The sequence below is a fragment of the Rhinolophus hipposideros genome, assembly GCF_964194185.1.
Source record: "Rhinolophus hipposideros genome assembly, chromosome: 2".
NCBI classification, from domain to species: domain Eukaryota; kingdom Metazoa; phylum Chordata; class Mammalia; order Chiroptera; family Rhinolophidae; genus Rhinolophus; species Rhinolophus hipposideros.
In genome coordinates this window covers 8,339,305-8,355,470 of record NC_138048.1, presented here as the reverse complement: position 1 = coordinate 8,355,470, position 16,166 = coordinate 8,339,305, and the positions used below count along the sequence as shown (strand labels likewise).

Sequence of the window (16,166 nt, the reverse complement as noted above, 5' to 3'; positions counted from 1 at the left end):
TCTGAGTCATGATTGCATATTTTTATTATCAAAATCATATTTTGGTGAGATTATAAGTTATAAATAGCAGCAATAGCTTCATTTCTCTCCATTGGAAAGGTGTGCGATATAATGTAGGACTTTTTTATTCCCCCAAAGGTCCCCTTTCCCCAACCCTGCAGGTAAGGAAGAGGAGGGTTTGACACATGGCTCATGTTCTTCACATCGGACAAGCTACTCAGCCCTGGAAACTCCCAAAGTAAATGCTAGTTCCATTGCATCTAAGGGTGTATTTGGCAGGGGGACAGAGGAAAACAAAGAGCTTGACTTTGGACTTAGATGTAACCTCAGAGTGGCTCCCAAACACTGGCTGCTTCACCTTGAGCAGGCTGCCTAGTCATTGTGGTCCTTGGTTTTCTCATCTGTAAAATGGGGATGCAAATGCGACTGTAAAAAGTGGCTGTGAGGGCTAAACGGGACAGCAAATATAAGGTACTTGCTGGGTGGTAAGTACTCAAGTACACATGCCCATGCCATCCAGGGAGTTGATAAAATCGCCAGGTTCCGTAAACAGACTTACACTTACCACTGTCAGGCTGCAGAACTGAGGAGTCTCCGCCTGTATCACGTGGTAAATTAAAGTGGTGGTGACCTGTGGGGTCAAGTATCTCACTGTATTCATTTTCATGTGGACTACTTCAAGGACATTTCACGAAATTGCTTTGCTTTTTGGAGTTTTATTGATTCTAAAAGTAATAAATGCTCATTGAAAATAATTTAGCAAAGTATAGAAATGTGGGAAGAAGATAGAAATCAGCCTTAATTACTAGTTTTAAAACCGTGTAGAGAAGGCCTTTCTCTCTCTCTCTCTCTCTCTCTCTCTCTCTCTCTCTCTCTCTCAAGTCAAGAAGGAAGGACACTTCTATTTTGTTTTGGGATCTAAGTAAGTGTTTAAAGGATCATCTCAGGTATAATCCTCTCATAAATAAATCTTCTGAGTTCTTAGTATCTGATGCATATTGACAGCTCCCTGTTTCTGGAATAGGACACAGATATGTGATGTTTTTAAGAGAGTCCACTCCTCCCCAATCTATTTAGCCTCTGAAGAACTGTACAGCAGATGGATTGCAAGACTCTACTGGAGGTTTTTCTCAGAATGGGTGTATACAACCTTGTGTTACTGCATCAAGAGTTATAAAATGTCTCGGCATATATGTGGAATAGAATAAACAGTTGTTGGACACCATATCATTTTAGGATTGACTATGTAAGAAGATATGTCTCATGGATTAAATTAATCTCTTTTAAAAGAGACTTAAAGCTGACTGCTTCGCATGGCAATCGTTTTCCCTCTTTATAGATCTTTGTACTCCTAGGATTTGTTTCAGTAGTATATGTCTAGCCATGGCTTACAATAGCACTTTATTTTTTTAAACTGAAAGATGCTTTTCTGCATATTTTTCAGACATTATTACTATAAGAGAAATGTCCTAAAAGTTGTAAGCATAATTCTCTTGTGATTTATTAGAATCTTTCAAATAATTCTCTGTCTTCAAATCAAGTCCCATAACCTTCTGGAATACCTTTAGCTGTTTCATAAAGGATACATTGAAAGAAACCTTTAGTTGTGGATGTTGCATTCTTAACATTGAAACAAAACTGCCCTGCAAAATGCTGCGGACAAACTTGTCTTCGTTAGTTGCAGCAGAGGTGGCATTTGTGAACAAAGGTGATTCAGGCAATGTCAGATCTGTGGGGGGCGGGGAGGGGTGACCACCTGCTTGAGTGAGATGACCTAAGAGGCTCTTCAAGACCCCACTTGGCACCCAAATAATGTCTTAACTGTCAGGGTTTCCTCTTTGTCTTCCTTCTACGCCTGAAATTCACTGACCAATTCATATAGGTTAGCTGGCAAAAGCAGGTGAACACATGGGATGTGATCCTAGGTGCTGGTATGTAGCACTTCCATAACCCAGACTGCAAAACCAGTCTTGCTATTTTTGTAGCAAAGTTGTTGGAGAAAGGGAAGGCTCAGAGGGTCTTTCCTGAGCTGTTGGTTAATTGCTGTTTTGGGGGGAAAGGAGAACATGGAACCGAAGAAAGGGCTCAAAGCCTGTCCTGCGCTGTCAGGCCAGGAGTAAGTGAAAGAAGGGAGGAGGAGAGGTATCCTCGGAGCTGGCGGTTCCTGGGTGGGCCGGCCAGGGCAGCGCTCTGGGCAGTCTCTGCTGAGCCTGGCAGGAGGGGATATGGCACCATTGCACAGGGAAGGACTAAAGCAGACTCCTCTTTCTGTTTTTTTCTCAGTTTAGCTCAGGCAAGTGACACTCTTACCCAGTTAGCTGTTCACTTTCAGTTAGCAAGAGATACTCTTAGGCAAGCTCAGGCAAGTGACACTCTTACCCAGTTAGCAAGAGCAAACATGTCTCCAGTGCAGGAAATCTCAGATACACCGGTTGTAAATGAGAATATTTATGTATTTCCTAATACATATTCTTCAAAATTTCTTGTAATTTTAGAAAAGCCCATATATATTCCTAATTGCTGTCTTGAAGCAGTCACTGTAGGCATTTCAAAGGGTTCTTTATGATTGATTTACAGGGCTCCTGAACTTCGAGCTACGCATGCCGAGTTAGAGGTCGATGTTACCGCTAGAAGCAGGGTAAGGGAGTACCTGGTGGGAGTGTCTGTGAACTGAATGATACGCCTCCAGCAGGGCAGCTTCATTCCTGTAACTACGGTTGAGTTAGCCCTCCAGCTCACAGCATGGGTATGACTTAAATAGAATGGAGAAAGACAATTCAGCTATATTACATCTGTTTTTTTAAATTACCATCACTACCGGATAAGAATTACGGGAATTTCTTTTTTTGCACTTAAAGATGTCTCTTTTTCTCTTCCTATTTAAATAGTGTATTACTAAACTGTTGTGAAGATGATTGCTTCACAAATTGTAGCTGCTGCATTGCTGCCATCTAGTGGACAGTTAATGCAATTAATCATTCTTTGGCTTGACAACTTCCAGACAAACCTTTGTGACTTCAAAGAATTCTTTTTTGTTTTGTTTTCTGTCACATGCTATCATTTTTTTTTCAAATTTATTTTTGTATTGAGGTAACACGGATTAATAACATTGTATAAATTTCGGGTGTACAACATTGTAAATCGATATCTGTATACTCAGTTGTGTGCTCTTTTGGTGGTGAGCACACTTTTTGAATAAAACGGTTATCGATATTTCAATATATTATGCCAGAGGTGGAGTCCTATTTTCCTTCAATCCACGTAGAAGACAATGAACTAATGTTTTGTTCTATGATTTTAAAGTAAGAGATGCTCCCAAATTATAACTAAACACATATTACATTTTAAAATTTAAACTTTGCACAGTGCTTTCCATCATTAGCCTGTTCAGTTCTAATTCTGTAAAAATTCAAGTCATGGAGTGATTCTGGTGCAGTCAGGGTTCTTAGAGCCCTCTCTGCTTTCCACACCTTCCCCTGGTTGGTGTTTTAAAAACTGATCATGTCATTTACAACCAAATGTCATTAATGGCTTCCCATTGTTCCTAGACCATGTTCCAAATCCTCAATGTGACCTCTAAGATCTAGGCATAAGGTTTCCACCTCCCTCCTCAGCTCCAGCACAAGCTCCTCTCTCCTCAGCTGTCTCAGTTCAGTGCTCTCTGGCTTTCTTCTTTCAGTATCTGAGTAGTAACAGGGCCTGCAAGGGGCTCCCCTTGTCCAGCTAACTGTAACTTATTCTTCAGTTGTAGCACTTTCCAAGAGAGCCTTCTCCCCACATCACCTTGGTAGACCTTTTAGACGTTCTTTTAATATAGTTTGTCCAACACTTACTTGCTTAATGTAAATTGAATCATGAATTATTAAATAATAAATAACTAATTATTTGTTTCATGTCTGTCTTCCTAAATGGCCTATGTCACCACTGAGGTCAGAAACATTATCTTTCTTTTTTCATTGCTCTGCCTTCGATTGCTTAGCAAAATGCTTGCCACATAGTAGACAGCTTGTAAAATCACTTGAATGAGCTGAGATGAGAGCTAAACCAAGATGGAGTCTTCTCACCTATGCTGTGTTAACAGCCCTACCTTTCCCCTTATAGTTATTCTTTGTAAACGGTGCATCTCTACTCTGCAGCGCTGCCCAGCCCCCCAAGGACGTAAATCCCTTACGGCTGACTCACCCCATTACCTGTGCACAGCTGGCTTCATCATTTGTTCACACCACTTTTTCCCAAAGAAGTAGACCGTCTGTCAGGTTTTCCGGTTATAAGGATTCACATTTATTATGACAAACATTAAAAGATCCAAGTAATTTAATAGACCCAGAAGCCTAAAAGAAGGATTGGGATCTGGAAACCTCCAGGCAATCACAAATTAGAATTCAGGGTAGAAAAGAAACAAAGAGTGAGCATTTTGAAGTAAGGCTGTGAGCATTCTCGGCTAGTACAGGTGCTCCAGGATGTAGTTGGCAAGGTGCTTGATGGCCAGCATCATCTCCTCACAGGTCGGCCGGATCTGGGACTCGGGAAGGGTGAAGCCATATCTGCCTTTATCCCGGAGTTCAAAGGTGAAGGCGTATTTGATGCCTTGGTCGTAAGCCCAGTCATCAGACCCTCCAGCAGCAGGATCTGAAATGCGCAAAGCAGCAGATGAGAGATCTTTACATCTGGAAGGACATTTTTAAACGTGCCAGCTTCCTTTTATAATTACAAATGTTTCGCTGTGCAAAATAATATAGGTAGGCCAGTTTTCTAGTAAACTGGATCATAAAAGATACGGGGGGAGGGGTGCTATTTGAAGAAAATGAGTCCAGTCTTATCTCTAAGCTTACTTTGTGAGAATGATGTGTTTCATACCCTAGGAAGCATGTCATTGGTAATGTATAAACTTCTCAGGGTACTTGTATGCTATGGTCAACTGCTATAGAGTATATAACTTGTTAACAAAATATATATATTTTCTGGGAAAAGAATGTGTATCTCCTAGGAAATAAGGAAAGATGCATGGTGACTGGTGAGAGGAGAGGACGCCAAACCCTGCTGAAACTGTGCTGAATGATGAAACTGCAACAGCTATAGAGCAGGGCTGTGCGTTCATTTTTGTTTCCTCAGGTTCTAGCGTATATCCTTGCATAGATTAGGCATTCATTCAGTTATTCATTCAATAACAGTTGTGATGTCACTGCCACATAGATTATGTATTCATTCATTCATTCATTCATTTCATTCATTCATTCAGCTGGTCAGTCTATCAGCAGTTGTATAGCCCCACTGAGCCACCTGCAGGCTGTTAGCCAGGACAACACTCCCTCTCATGCTTTCCTCCAGCAACTGTCCTTCCAGATACAGCATGTCCCCACTGTGGGACTCATCCCTGACTCTGCAGGCTGGGCTGGCGAGTCCTGGGGTGTGCACTTTCCTTGTGCAGCCTTCTGTCCCAGCACTTAGCACATCTACGAGTATGTTCACCTTCCTGTTTCTTTACTGTGGGTTCTGTGCTGGTCCCTTCCTTCTCCTTCTCTGCCTCTCCCTCTTTTCTTTCTTTCCTAGCACCCTGTAAGGGCACATGGTCTATTCTCAATAGATGTTCACAGAGAGCAAACGCTTCCATGAGTTGAAAGGGATATTCTTTTTTCTCTAAACAGAAGACTGATGACGTGTTTTATAAAAATAAAAAAAAATCAATTTCAGGCAAAAGCCACATGCTTTACATGATCAGAAAAGAAGGGCTCTGGGACCCATTTTTCGCCTTTTTTAGGCATGCGGTGTCCTTGCACAGTTCTGAAGCCAAGACTCACAGATTGTTGTCGCTCCTGGGCCATATGTGTACTTGGTGCCGTGCAGTGTGGCAAGCTCTTTCACAGTCGCTTTAGCCAGGGCATTCTGCAACAGAACCAGCAGTAAGTGAGTAAATAAATAAAAGCACACACTGACAAACAAACACATTATTTTTAAGACACTGACGATGTGTAAGTCCCAATTCTGGTTAGTGTTTCACACTTACCCAGACCCCACTCCAATTTTCCCCGCTAACTTAGTCTTATGATCCAAGTGATTTTTGTGAAAGGATGTCTTCTCTAAGCTCCAAGCAATCACTCCCAGCTTCCCTCTGTCACTCACAGAATGCGTCATATTGTGTCAACACCATTTGCTGGCCTCTGAATCCTCAGTGACTTTTCTGTCTTTTATCTCAGTGTCCCCAGGGTCCAGTTCAGGGCTTGCCACTTGGTGGTTCTCCAGTAACTATTTGTTGGACCTCTGAGGATGGTTAGCACTTCTCTTACCCTATTATTTGAGAATTTGGTCCTTCGTTTATTTTAAATCATTGTTGCAGTAAAGTATGAATCCTAGGACTAAGTTCCATTTCAGTCAGATGACACTTTTTTCATTTTCTTTTTTATTTACACAGAATTTAGATGGCCTTTTGCTTTTAAACTGGAATTCTTATTTAGGCTTGTTAAACATTTTTTTTAAACCTTAGTTTAGGCTAGAGAAATGAGGTGTAGCGATCTGTAACTGTCCCAGACATCACATTTACTGACATAGTAAAATGTCACTGTATTAAAAACTAGGTTATGTCTAAGGATTAGTTTGGTAAGTCCTGTCTCTGGAACTTGTGAGAGAAAAGCTGGAGGCAAGGAAGTCTTTATGGTTGTGCAAAGAGGTGGTCTACCTATCACAGGCCAATGAAGAAAAATCAAACACACAGAAAATAACCCCGAACAGAAAACAAAAACCACCTGGGACTGTGGCAGATTATAAAGCCTAGATCAAGCCATGATAGGATTATGGGAGTGGGGACAGGAGCATTAGCAACTCCGCATATGAACGACTGAAGAGCCAAAGCACCATTCAGTGCCAGTTTAGAGATGTGGAGGAATTGTCAGATCCAAGGACGAGGGGTGGTCCTAGCCTGGAAGATTTAGACTGAATAATTAGAGACTATTCATTCTGTTTCAGACCATTTGAATACCAGAGTAAAAAGAAGTAGCAGATCCTAACGTATGTGTATTGTTTTCTTCTTAGAAGCAACATCACCCTCTCAGAAGCTCATTGCCCTCCTGCCCCTGCACAGAGGTCCTAAGGAGAAGGCCCCTGTCCCTAGTCCCTCCCGGCACCGTAAGTGCTCTCACACACACTGACATACTGCCTGTTTAAATGAATCCCTTGAAAACAAGGCCTGCGTAGGCTGTCATGGGAATACAGATTGGAAAATCCGATTGTTTACTGCAGGAGAATAAGCCACAATTCATTCTGGTTATGAAGCTAGCTGTATTTTGTATTTTAGCATCATAATTATGTCTTGTACACATGCTTGGAAAACTGTAAGGTTGGTGATGAAATCAGAATGATTCTATTTTTATAATGTAGCAACTTCGCTTTGTTCTTTTTCTAATATCAAAAGCAGTTTAGTAGTGTCTTATGTAAAATTGATGAGGGCAGGTCTGTAATACTTCAAGGGTTCTAGTTCCCAAAGAGTTAATGCTTCATCAACCAAATGGTAAATTAGAACATTTACGAAGAATTATAAAATTTAAATCGTGATTTTCTGGCTTGGTCCACTGAAATGATGCGATCTGTTTTTTGGAACCAACATTATTCTCGGAGTTCTAGCCCAGTAACTTGGAAATTTTAGGGTTTCACTTTCCTTTCTTCCAAACTGGTAAACTAATATGTGTTTCCTCTTACTGCATGGAACGTTCACTGTTGTGATCTAAAGGTGTGGTCCCTGTTGTTTAACCTTATTCTGACCAACACACTGGTTAGGTCTTCTCGCCACTATTTAGTAGAGGGCCTATTGCCAATTGGAATCAGAATAATCTACAAACATTGCATAATGCTCAGAATGGATTTAAAACCATCTTTTAGAGATGTGAAACATGATGAGGTACCAATTCTTTTGGGAGGTAAACATTAAAGTAAATTTAAAAAGTTAAATTTTACTATTCTACAATTTAACTTGCCATTACCCAAGGACATCGCTAGTTAGCTATTTCTCTGTAAGGCAGAACCTCTGATTCCCCCAAGATTTTATTCCTTCTCTAGTTTCCTTCTTCAGCCTTTACATCTGTTGTGTGTGTGCTTTTTCCCCTCTCCGTTAAGCCTTGAGTTACTACGTTTATTTAGCAGAAACCAGACTCTAATAAGTTCCTGTGATCTAAGGGGCAGCACTGTGAAAACAGTCAACAATACTGTGTTAACACACTTGAGCGGTGCTATGAGAGTAGAGCTTCAGTGTTCTCACCAGAACAATAGCAGGAAAATGGTAACTGTGTGAAGTGGAGGGTGTGTTCACTAACGTGCTAAGCATTTCACAGTGCCTGCATGTATCAAGTCGTCCTGTTGTACACCTTCAATCACACAGTGTTACATGTCAATTATATCTCAGGAAAGCTGGGGAGAAAGAAATATGATTCTTCAGGATTAGTTCCAAAGGCGAAACGTTATGACGACTAGAGAAGATTTAAGACAAATCATTGTTATCATCTATTGAACTCCTGTGTGTCAATTGACCTCCAGGCTCTCAATATATTTACTGGCATAACATAACATTTGCGTTATCCCACAAAACCTAAGGGGCCTACTTGTGATGATCTGTTACCTCTTCTGACTTAATCAATCTATCAGGTTAGACATAACCACCGTTAGGACCACACAAAAATGTTCGCCTTGCCTTCCCTCGATGTGATAACTGAGTGCTTTCCAAGCCTCATAGGTATCTTGTGCTCTGCCTTTGATACTGAAGCAATATCTGAGATTGATGTTATCCTAAAACTGCCGTCCTTTTGTTTCTGTCACTGGTGCACACTGCAGGGACATTTAGTCCCTTGGCTTTGGCTCTCCTTGTCCTCAGCTGCCCTCTCACCTGGGTGTCTACGCCATCACTCAATCTCTGAGCATCACCTCGCCAGCACACCTTTCAGCGGCCCTCACCTTCTGGTGAAGGCGAGCCTCCTTTCCTGGCACAAAGAAAGTGAGCTAGCCTCTCCCTTCTCTCTCAGGCTGTGGCACTTGCCTTGCGTCCCCAGGTTCCTTCCGGGCTAGGTTTCCCTGAACTCATCCCTGTACACCCGCCCCTGCCTCTCCTGACCTCCGTGAGGAGGGTATCCTTCTCCCTTGGGTGCAGTCCCCTTTCCCTCCTTGTTCACATGGAGAATTGCTATTGTTCTTCTAGATTCAGTTTCAGTGTCCCCTTCCTTGCGAAGCTGCCCTAACCCTTTTAGGGAGCATTGAACCCCCTCCCTTGTGCAGGCTCACACGTCTATCAGAGTTCCTGTCACTCTGTGCTGTCATCAGTGTTTTCTGGGGGGGCATTTATTTGCCCCCCAGGGGAACTCCTTGTCAGAGGAATAGCTCCTTGGCTATTCATTTTGCCAGTGGCACAGCACTTAGCACATGATTGGTGGATGGAGTCTTATTCTAGGACTTCAGGGCATTACAAACGGACCTGATTTGGATGGGGGTGCAGAGTGCTTAGCTCTGCAAAGGGTGACCTATGACCCACTTGAGTGGAGATTGGGATGCTTGTGGGGAGGGTGGCTGTACCATGTAGTGACAGCTGATGGGTTCCCACATTTAGACATTGACCTCTGCTGTGCCCTTTACTGATTTCCATTAATTTTTTAAAATGAAATCTGTGGACCCTTTCTCTCAGCCCCTCAAAGCCAAGAGACAAAAAAGTCAGAACAGATATTAATCAACCAAAATATCATATTTTAAATTCCAGTTATCTTAACAAAAATCCCTGGAATCAATGTGAGTCTTTTCTCTTGAAGAGTTCAAATACTTTCACAAATGTTACTCATTTATCTTCCCGACATTATCTGTCCACATTTCATCGACACAGAATTTTCTAGCAGAATGGAATGCCATGGGGGGAGGGGAGTAGCATGCTGGGGGGAATGTTTCAACCAAGCCGGGTGGCTGACCTCTTCAGAAACGGAAGAGAGGTGATTCCTGCATTTGCTAAAATGTGAGAGTGGTACCTCCTTTCCCTTGCATAGCCCTGTGAAAAGGGACTAAGACAGCTGACAAAAGACCCACAGAAGCAACATCAGAGTGTGATCCACATCTTGGAAAGCTCCAATTAATGACACTGTCTATACAACCTGTCGTTTGAGGGACATCTTACATCCTCACTCAGTGGGTTCAAAACAAGAACTAACATTTACATAAACCTTAGACTGACTCTACAAAGAGCTCTTGATAAGAGCTAGATATTTTTATCCCCATTTTACAGATAAAAGAGCTGAAACTCAGAGAGGATGAAAGAATGTGCCCAAGGGCACGCAGCCCTGGTAAGTGGCCGACTTGAGCTAGGTTCTTCTTGCTTTAAATCCTGTGCTCTTTTTCACTTCTTGTGGCCTTCGAATACTTCAAAAAGTGTTGCTGGAGCTGGTTGTACCAATTGTAAAGAACAGAAGGAAGCTAAATATAAATCAGCCTCAGAGAAAACTGTGCTTTCAGTCAAGGCCAAACATGGCCAGCCTTTATTAATCCTTAGATTTGAGTTTCCTACCACGTCTTATGCATGTTCTCTTTTGTCACCTGTTTTCTTAAAAAGAAGCCTTGGTCATAGAGCAAAAGACAGAGGGAGTCTAAAATGTCACATCTAACTCAAAGCCCAAGAGACAAAGGACCAACTAGTGTAATGTTTCCCCGGGCTCTGAGCTCCAGGGGGCTGCTGAGATGAATAAGGTGAGGATGTTTTTTCCACTGACCTGTGTTCCCAGGTAGCATGTGATCAGGAAGCCCCTGTCTCATGATTGCGCTCACAGTCGTCATTGCCACCTTCACGCACACAGCCAGTGTCACGAGGGTGGACTGCCTCTTCTAATCTTTCACTGGTCCATTATTACAGTAGAAGAAAACAAACGCCCCCGACTGACTTGGGGTATAAACCAATTCAAAGGAATTTTCTTCAGAACTTTGTTTCTAACTTGAAGTCCTCAGTTTAACCATCCCTCTGGATGGATGCATGTGATAATGGAAGCATTGGAATGATCTTTAACTGCAGTTTTCTTCCTTATGTCCTATGATAATGGCTAACTTGCACCAAGGGACCCAGGGGGAATTTAACTTTTATAGTTTAACTTTTTTCGTGCAAAAGGAAAAGCATGCAAAGCCTACAAGCAGGCTGAGGAGAGAGCCTTTGGGACTTGAAAACACAAACATGTTTCTGAGAAAACCAGGGTAAACAAGCCCTAGCTCTGGCTACAAAGCCCTGAGATTAAAGAGGAGGAGTTAGGGAAAGACTTGGCTTAGGGGAGTGGGCCTGCTATCTCGGCCGAGCCCACGGGGAGTGTGGGAATGTTTCCACTGATGTAAACCAAATTTTTTTTTTGGCTGATCTACAGACATATTTTTAAGCTCTTTAAAATTCAAGGAAAATGTGAAACGTGAGTCAGCTGAAGTTTCAAAGTACAGAAATTCTTTTTCTTTTTTTTTCTTTTTGTGTGTGTGGAAGTGGTGCTTCTTCCAAATATCTATTAAAAAAATAAATAAATGCTGTAAAATGGGGATGTACAGGGTCTCTTTTGCACTTCAGATGTGCAAAACATTGTAAATTCTTTGTGAGGAGAGTGTAAGGTCCTGTGAAAGCCAGGCATCTTTGGCTAAGAACGTGACTCTGTTCTTATCTTTGTTTAAAGCAGGGTTTCTCAACCTTGGCACTCCTGACATGTGGGCTAGATAATTCTTTGTGGTGAAGGCTGCCTTGTGCATTGTAGGGTGTTTAGTTGCATTCCCCTGGCCTCTACCCACCAGATGCCAGGACCACTCCCACAGTTACGACAACCGAAATTGTCTCCCCAACATTGCCAAATGTCTTCTAGGGGCAGGGAAGGGGGCAAAATTAGTTTCAAGGAAAGTAGGGTAAAAGACATCATTATGGCAAAGAGTGTATTTTATAGGCAAAAACTAAAAAGGAAGATAACTGGTTTTAAAGGTGCTCTGAATCCTTGTTTTTCTCTGTTGACAGTAGTACAGGTGTTTCCTAAACTCTCCTGCTAGGTCAATCCTGCTAAAATATCACTTTACCAGCAGGATTGCCTGATTTAGCAAACAAAAATACAGGATACCCAGTTAAATTTAAATTTCAGATAAACAAAAAACTCTTTTTCAGTATAAGTCTGTCCCATGCACTATCTGGAACATACTTAAATAGTAAAAATTATGTATTGCTTATCTCAAATTTAAATGTAACTGGGAGTCCTATATTTGAGCTGGTAAACCTATTTAGCAGGTCTTGGGCTCAGGATTCATTCTGACATTCAAGTTCCTCCCTAATCTGGTTACCTCATTCCCACTCTTCTCTCACAAGAACGCTCAAATCCTACTGACCTCTTCTACTCGCCTCAACTCCATTTTTCAGTCCCACTGTTGCACATTTGTTGGCTCTTCTCTGCCTGAAATGCACTCTTCCTTTCTCTGTCCCCTCCCCCCAGAAATTCTTCCCATCCTTCAAGGCTCAGAACAAATTGTATCTCCTCTATAACTATTGATGAACAGATTCATCACGTAGTGCCATTTCCCTGCCCTGAATTCCTGTGGCTGTGCCTCGTTGGAGGCTGTCCTTCTCTCGAGTGGTACAGGATATCCAAGTCTTACTGTTCCAATAAGCTCCTACGTTCTCAGTTCTCAACTGCAGGAACCACGGGTTATGTTGAGCACTCACTAGGTACTCAGTGAAATTTCTGGTAACTGTACTGACCAGGCGCTGCAGGAGGATTTTAACAGGCCAAGAAGTCACTTAAAATGTGTAACAGTAAATCAGCCACCAGTTTCAATAGTCAAAGAAATTCTGCAGCTGTCGTTTAAAATTTTTTTGTCTTTTAAGTGAGATTTGAAATTTTGAGAAAATTCCTGAAGTGGGTGTTTTGTGCCTCACATCCTGTCCTGTCTGCCTTAGCTGCTGGTCGCCTGCCTTGTCACTTTTCTCAGGCAGGGACATGGTGACAGCTGTGATTGCGGGTGAGCACGGCCCTACAATTGCCCACCTCCTAATCACAGTATTTCTTCCTTCTCTTGCTTATGTTTCTCTCCAACCACAATCTTGCCTTACGCTCACATGCATGGGTTGAGCGGTGGATTTCCATCTTGGTGGCTCATTGACTAAAACTTTAATTAAGAGGTAGTGAGGTGACACTAGACAGGAATGTGTTAGACTTTAGAAATAGATTTCTATCTTTGGTCAAGTTTAATAATTTTTCAGAAAGACTGTTTATTCCTGTTCTCCTGGTTAATGAAAGTCCGGGCCAGAATCCTAAAGACTGGGCCCTGAGAAGTCAGGCACGAATACTCTTTTGCCAAATGGCCACAAGGGCACCAGCGTTGAGCACGGCCGTACAAAGAGGTGTGTGCCATTGGAAATTGCGGCAACCTTGCAACACCTTCAGGCCCTAGGCTTCTTCTACTACTGTACTTGGCTTAGCCAAGCCTTCATTGTCTCTGCTGGAAAGCGAGGGACCAGAAGCAGAGAAATTCCAAGATTTCCAGCTGTGAAATTCTGTGCTTCTAATGCAGAAACGTGGTACGAGATGCATGTCCTGGATCTTCCCTTTCTCTGCATTGTTCACACCAGCTTGCCATTTGGTCAGTCTAGGGAGTGGGTCAAGGTCCTTAGTTGACCGGTGATTATTCTGGCTTCCTGCATTTTGAACTTCCTGAACATTCCTGAACATTTTGAACGTGGTATTATAATAATGTTTATTATTAACAGTGCTATGTGGGCCTCTTTGGGGGGGGAAGGTGGATCGAAGATTGAGAGCTTCTCCATACTCAATAGATGCAAAGATTTGGAGAAGTCTTGGAGCCTTTTCAAATATGTCTCCTAGTTTTATTTTATTTTTTCCTTTGACAGTAAAGAGGCCATTTAATTCATTTCATTATCCTTTAAATTTTGGAACTATAAGTGTGCTCTTTATCTGGGCCTTAAAATTTTCTTTGACGATAGTGCTAGCTTTATATTGAAGATGTCAACAGCGAGGAACTGGGCAATTTATGAGCCCATTGGAAACTCACAGTACACTTTGTATTCTTTCTTTAAATAATATAGTACTGGTATGTGTGAAAGTGGTTTGCTAACTGGAAAGCACTATGCAAGGAAAAGACTCCCATCATTCCTCATACTTGTTTACTGATCTGCTGAAGATATATTTTTTGGTAGCCTTATTTATAACCCATGGTATTCTGTTCTTTCACTTCATTGGTCTTTTGCATTCCTATCTTTGCCTTTCTTCTCTCTGAAGGTTGTCTCATGATATGAGCAATTGTCAGGCAATCTACATGTGAGATCTTTCAGAAATGAAGCCACATACATTTTCATCATGACTCAGATATCAAAGGATTACTACTTATGATATGTCTTAGATTTGGGCTGAGAATGCTAATATAAGTACAGAATAATTTCCTTCAGCCTAGAGTCTTGAAGCATTTTTTATTACAAATATCTTATATACTTTGTAAGGATAAATAAATAAATATATATATATGCCAAATTTTGTATAAGACAAAATCTACTTTGTATTACTTTAAGAAAATTCTGAATTATCTATAATGTGGTATGCCTACAATTTATCCTATTAATCTTTTCCTAACTTTCATTTTCTACCGTGGGGTCACATTTTTCTGAGAATCAATATGGAGGCACTAGGTTTGGAAGGATCTTGCATCTTTCTATACCAAGACTTTTACTTTCCCCCTTGATATCCTCATTACACATAAAAACCATGAAAAAAAGGTAATGGTTTTCTTTTTCAGAGACTCAAATTCTCTTTTGGCTGAACATATGTTTGTAATAACACTGTAGTTATGAGTTATTCTAGCAAAATATACTTATGAAGTAAGTGAATTGGAATTATACAAAATAAGAAAAAGATCGAAAGAATCTTTACTTATTCAAGAGATTTAAGTTGCTTTGGGGTGCCAAACTAAATTTAGATCCCCAATGAATCAAATAATCAAGTAACATTTATCTTAGATTTTACAAGTGGCATTTAAATATTTCTCTTAAGATACTAGGCAAAAGTTTAATCACAGAAAAAATTATTGGAAATTAAAGTACTTTTAAATCAATGAGTGTGATGTAAGTGCAATTAAGTTTTGTCTTTTGATAACCTATCTTATTGTGTTCTGAAAAAGATGTAGCACGGAACTTTCCTTGAATTTATTAGTTGTGTGAGTGTAAAAATAAACTTCCAAAATGAGATTATTTTGTGGATTGTGCTTTTTTTTGAGAACAGATTATGGATATTTTATTTTGATATAATTCTGTTTATCCCACTTCTTTGCTAATAGAATTTAAAAAATGATTTTGCAGGATTTCTAATACTTTTTTACTATTACCTCTCTTTCCTTGATTTTAAATGAAAAGCTGAGTTTTGGGGACGAGTGTGTGTCTCACATCCTGCTGGAATGCCTTCAGACCACTTGGGGGCACATGTGAACTGGCCCACTACACCCACTAACTCTCAGGTCTTTTTCTGGATAAAACTCCCATAGGAACTAGCAAAAATTATTCAAGAGATTCTAAAGGTAGAATTTACTTGATTCTTTTTTTTTTTAAGGATAATCTGTAGACTTTAAGAGTAGCCCAGATACTATGTTATTACTGTTATTGAATGGAGCCAGTGGCGTGACAAAAGTTTCATCACTAAAAGGGTTTAAACTTATTCTCAAAATAAGAAAAGGTATTGAAACTTTGTGAAGCAGTTCAATTCCAAAGCGTACTTTAAGCTTTTCTATTAGCATTAGTTTTCTAGAATTTGTGTTTAACACTAGTTCCTATTGAGCAAACTGGACATGGTGGTTATTGTTTCACTTAATGTGGTTTATAACTTTAGTTTTACTGTTTTACTTATTAACTCATTCATGCTTAATTATCATGGCTTTGTCTTTTTCTCTTCTGGTGTGGTACAATTTAAACATAGTCACGTGAATTGAGCAAACAGCATACCCTCACCTCTTCTCCTCTAGTGGCCAGAAATCTAGGACTGGAGTGGGGAGCTGACCACACCCATCTCTGGGAAGGCATGCCTGTGAGCGCCCACCGGGAATATATACAGATCAAGTGTAACTGGAAAACTCAACTGTTTAATGGTTCCAACTAATGATGTTTCCCTACAGACAGGGAAAATGGGAAACATTGTGAAAAATAGCATTTTGTT

The 16,166-nt window shown here is 40.9% G+C and overlaps 1 protein-coding gene across 1 annotated transcript in view; it reads right to left on the bottom strand.

Annotated features, from left to right (window-relative positions):
• Window positions 1-4,261: 4,261 nt before the first annotated feature.
• Window positions 4,262-16,166, bottom strand: part of CPB1 (carboxypeptidase B1) — a 30,922-nt gene continuing 19,017 nt past the window's right edge. Inside the window, exons 10-11 of the mRNA XM_081063469.1 lie at window positions 5,799-5,883; window positions 4,262-4,629 (exon numbers count right to left, since the gene is read on the bottom strand). Of these exons, the coding sequence (XP_080919595.1) occupies window positions 4,442-4,629; window positions 5,799-5,883 (273 nt within the window). The 3' untranslated portion in view covers window positions 4,262-4,441. The remainder of the gene's footprint in view (window positions 4,630-5,798; window positions 5,884-16,166) is intronic.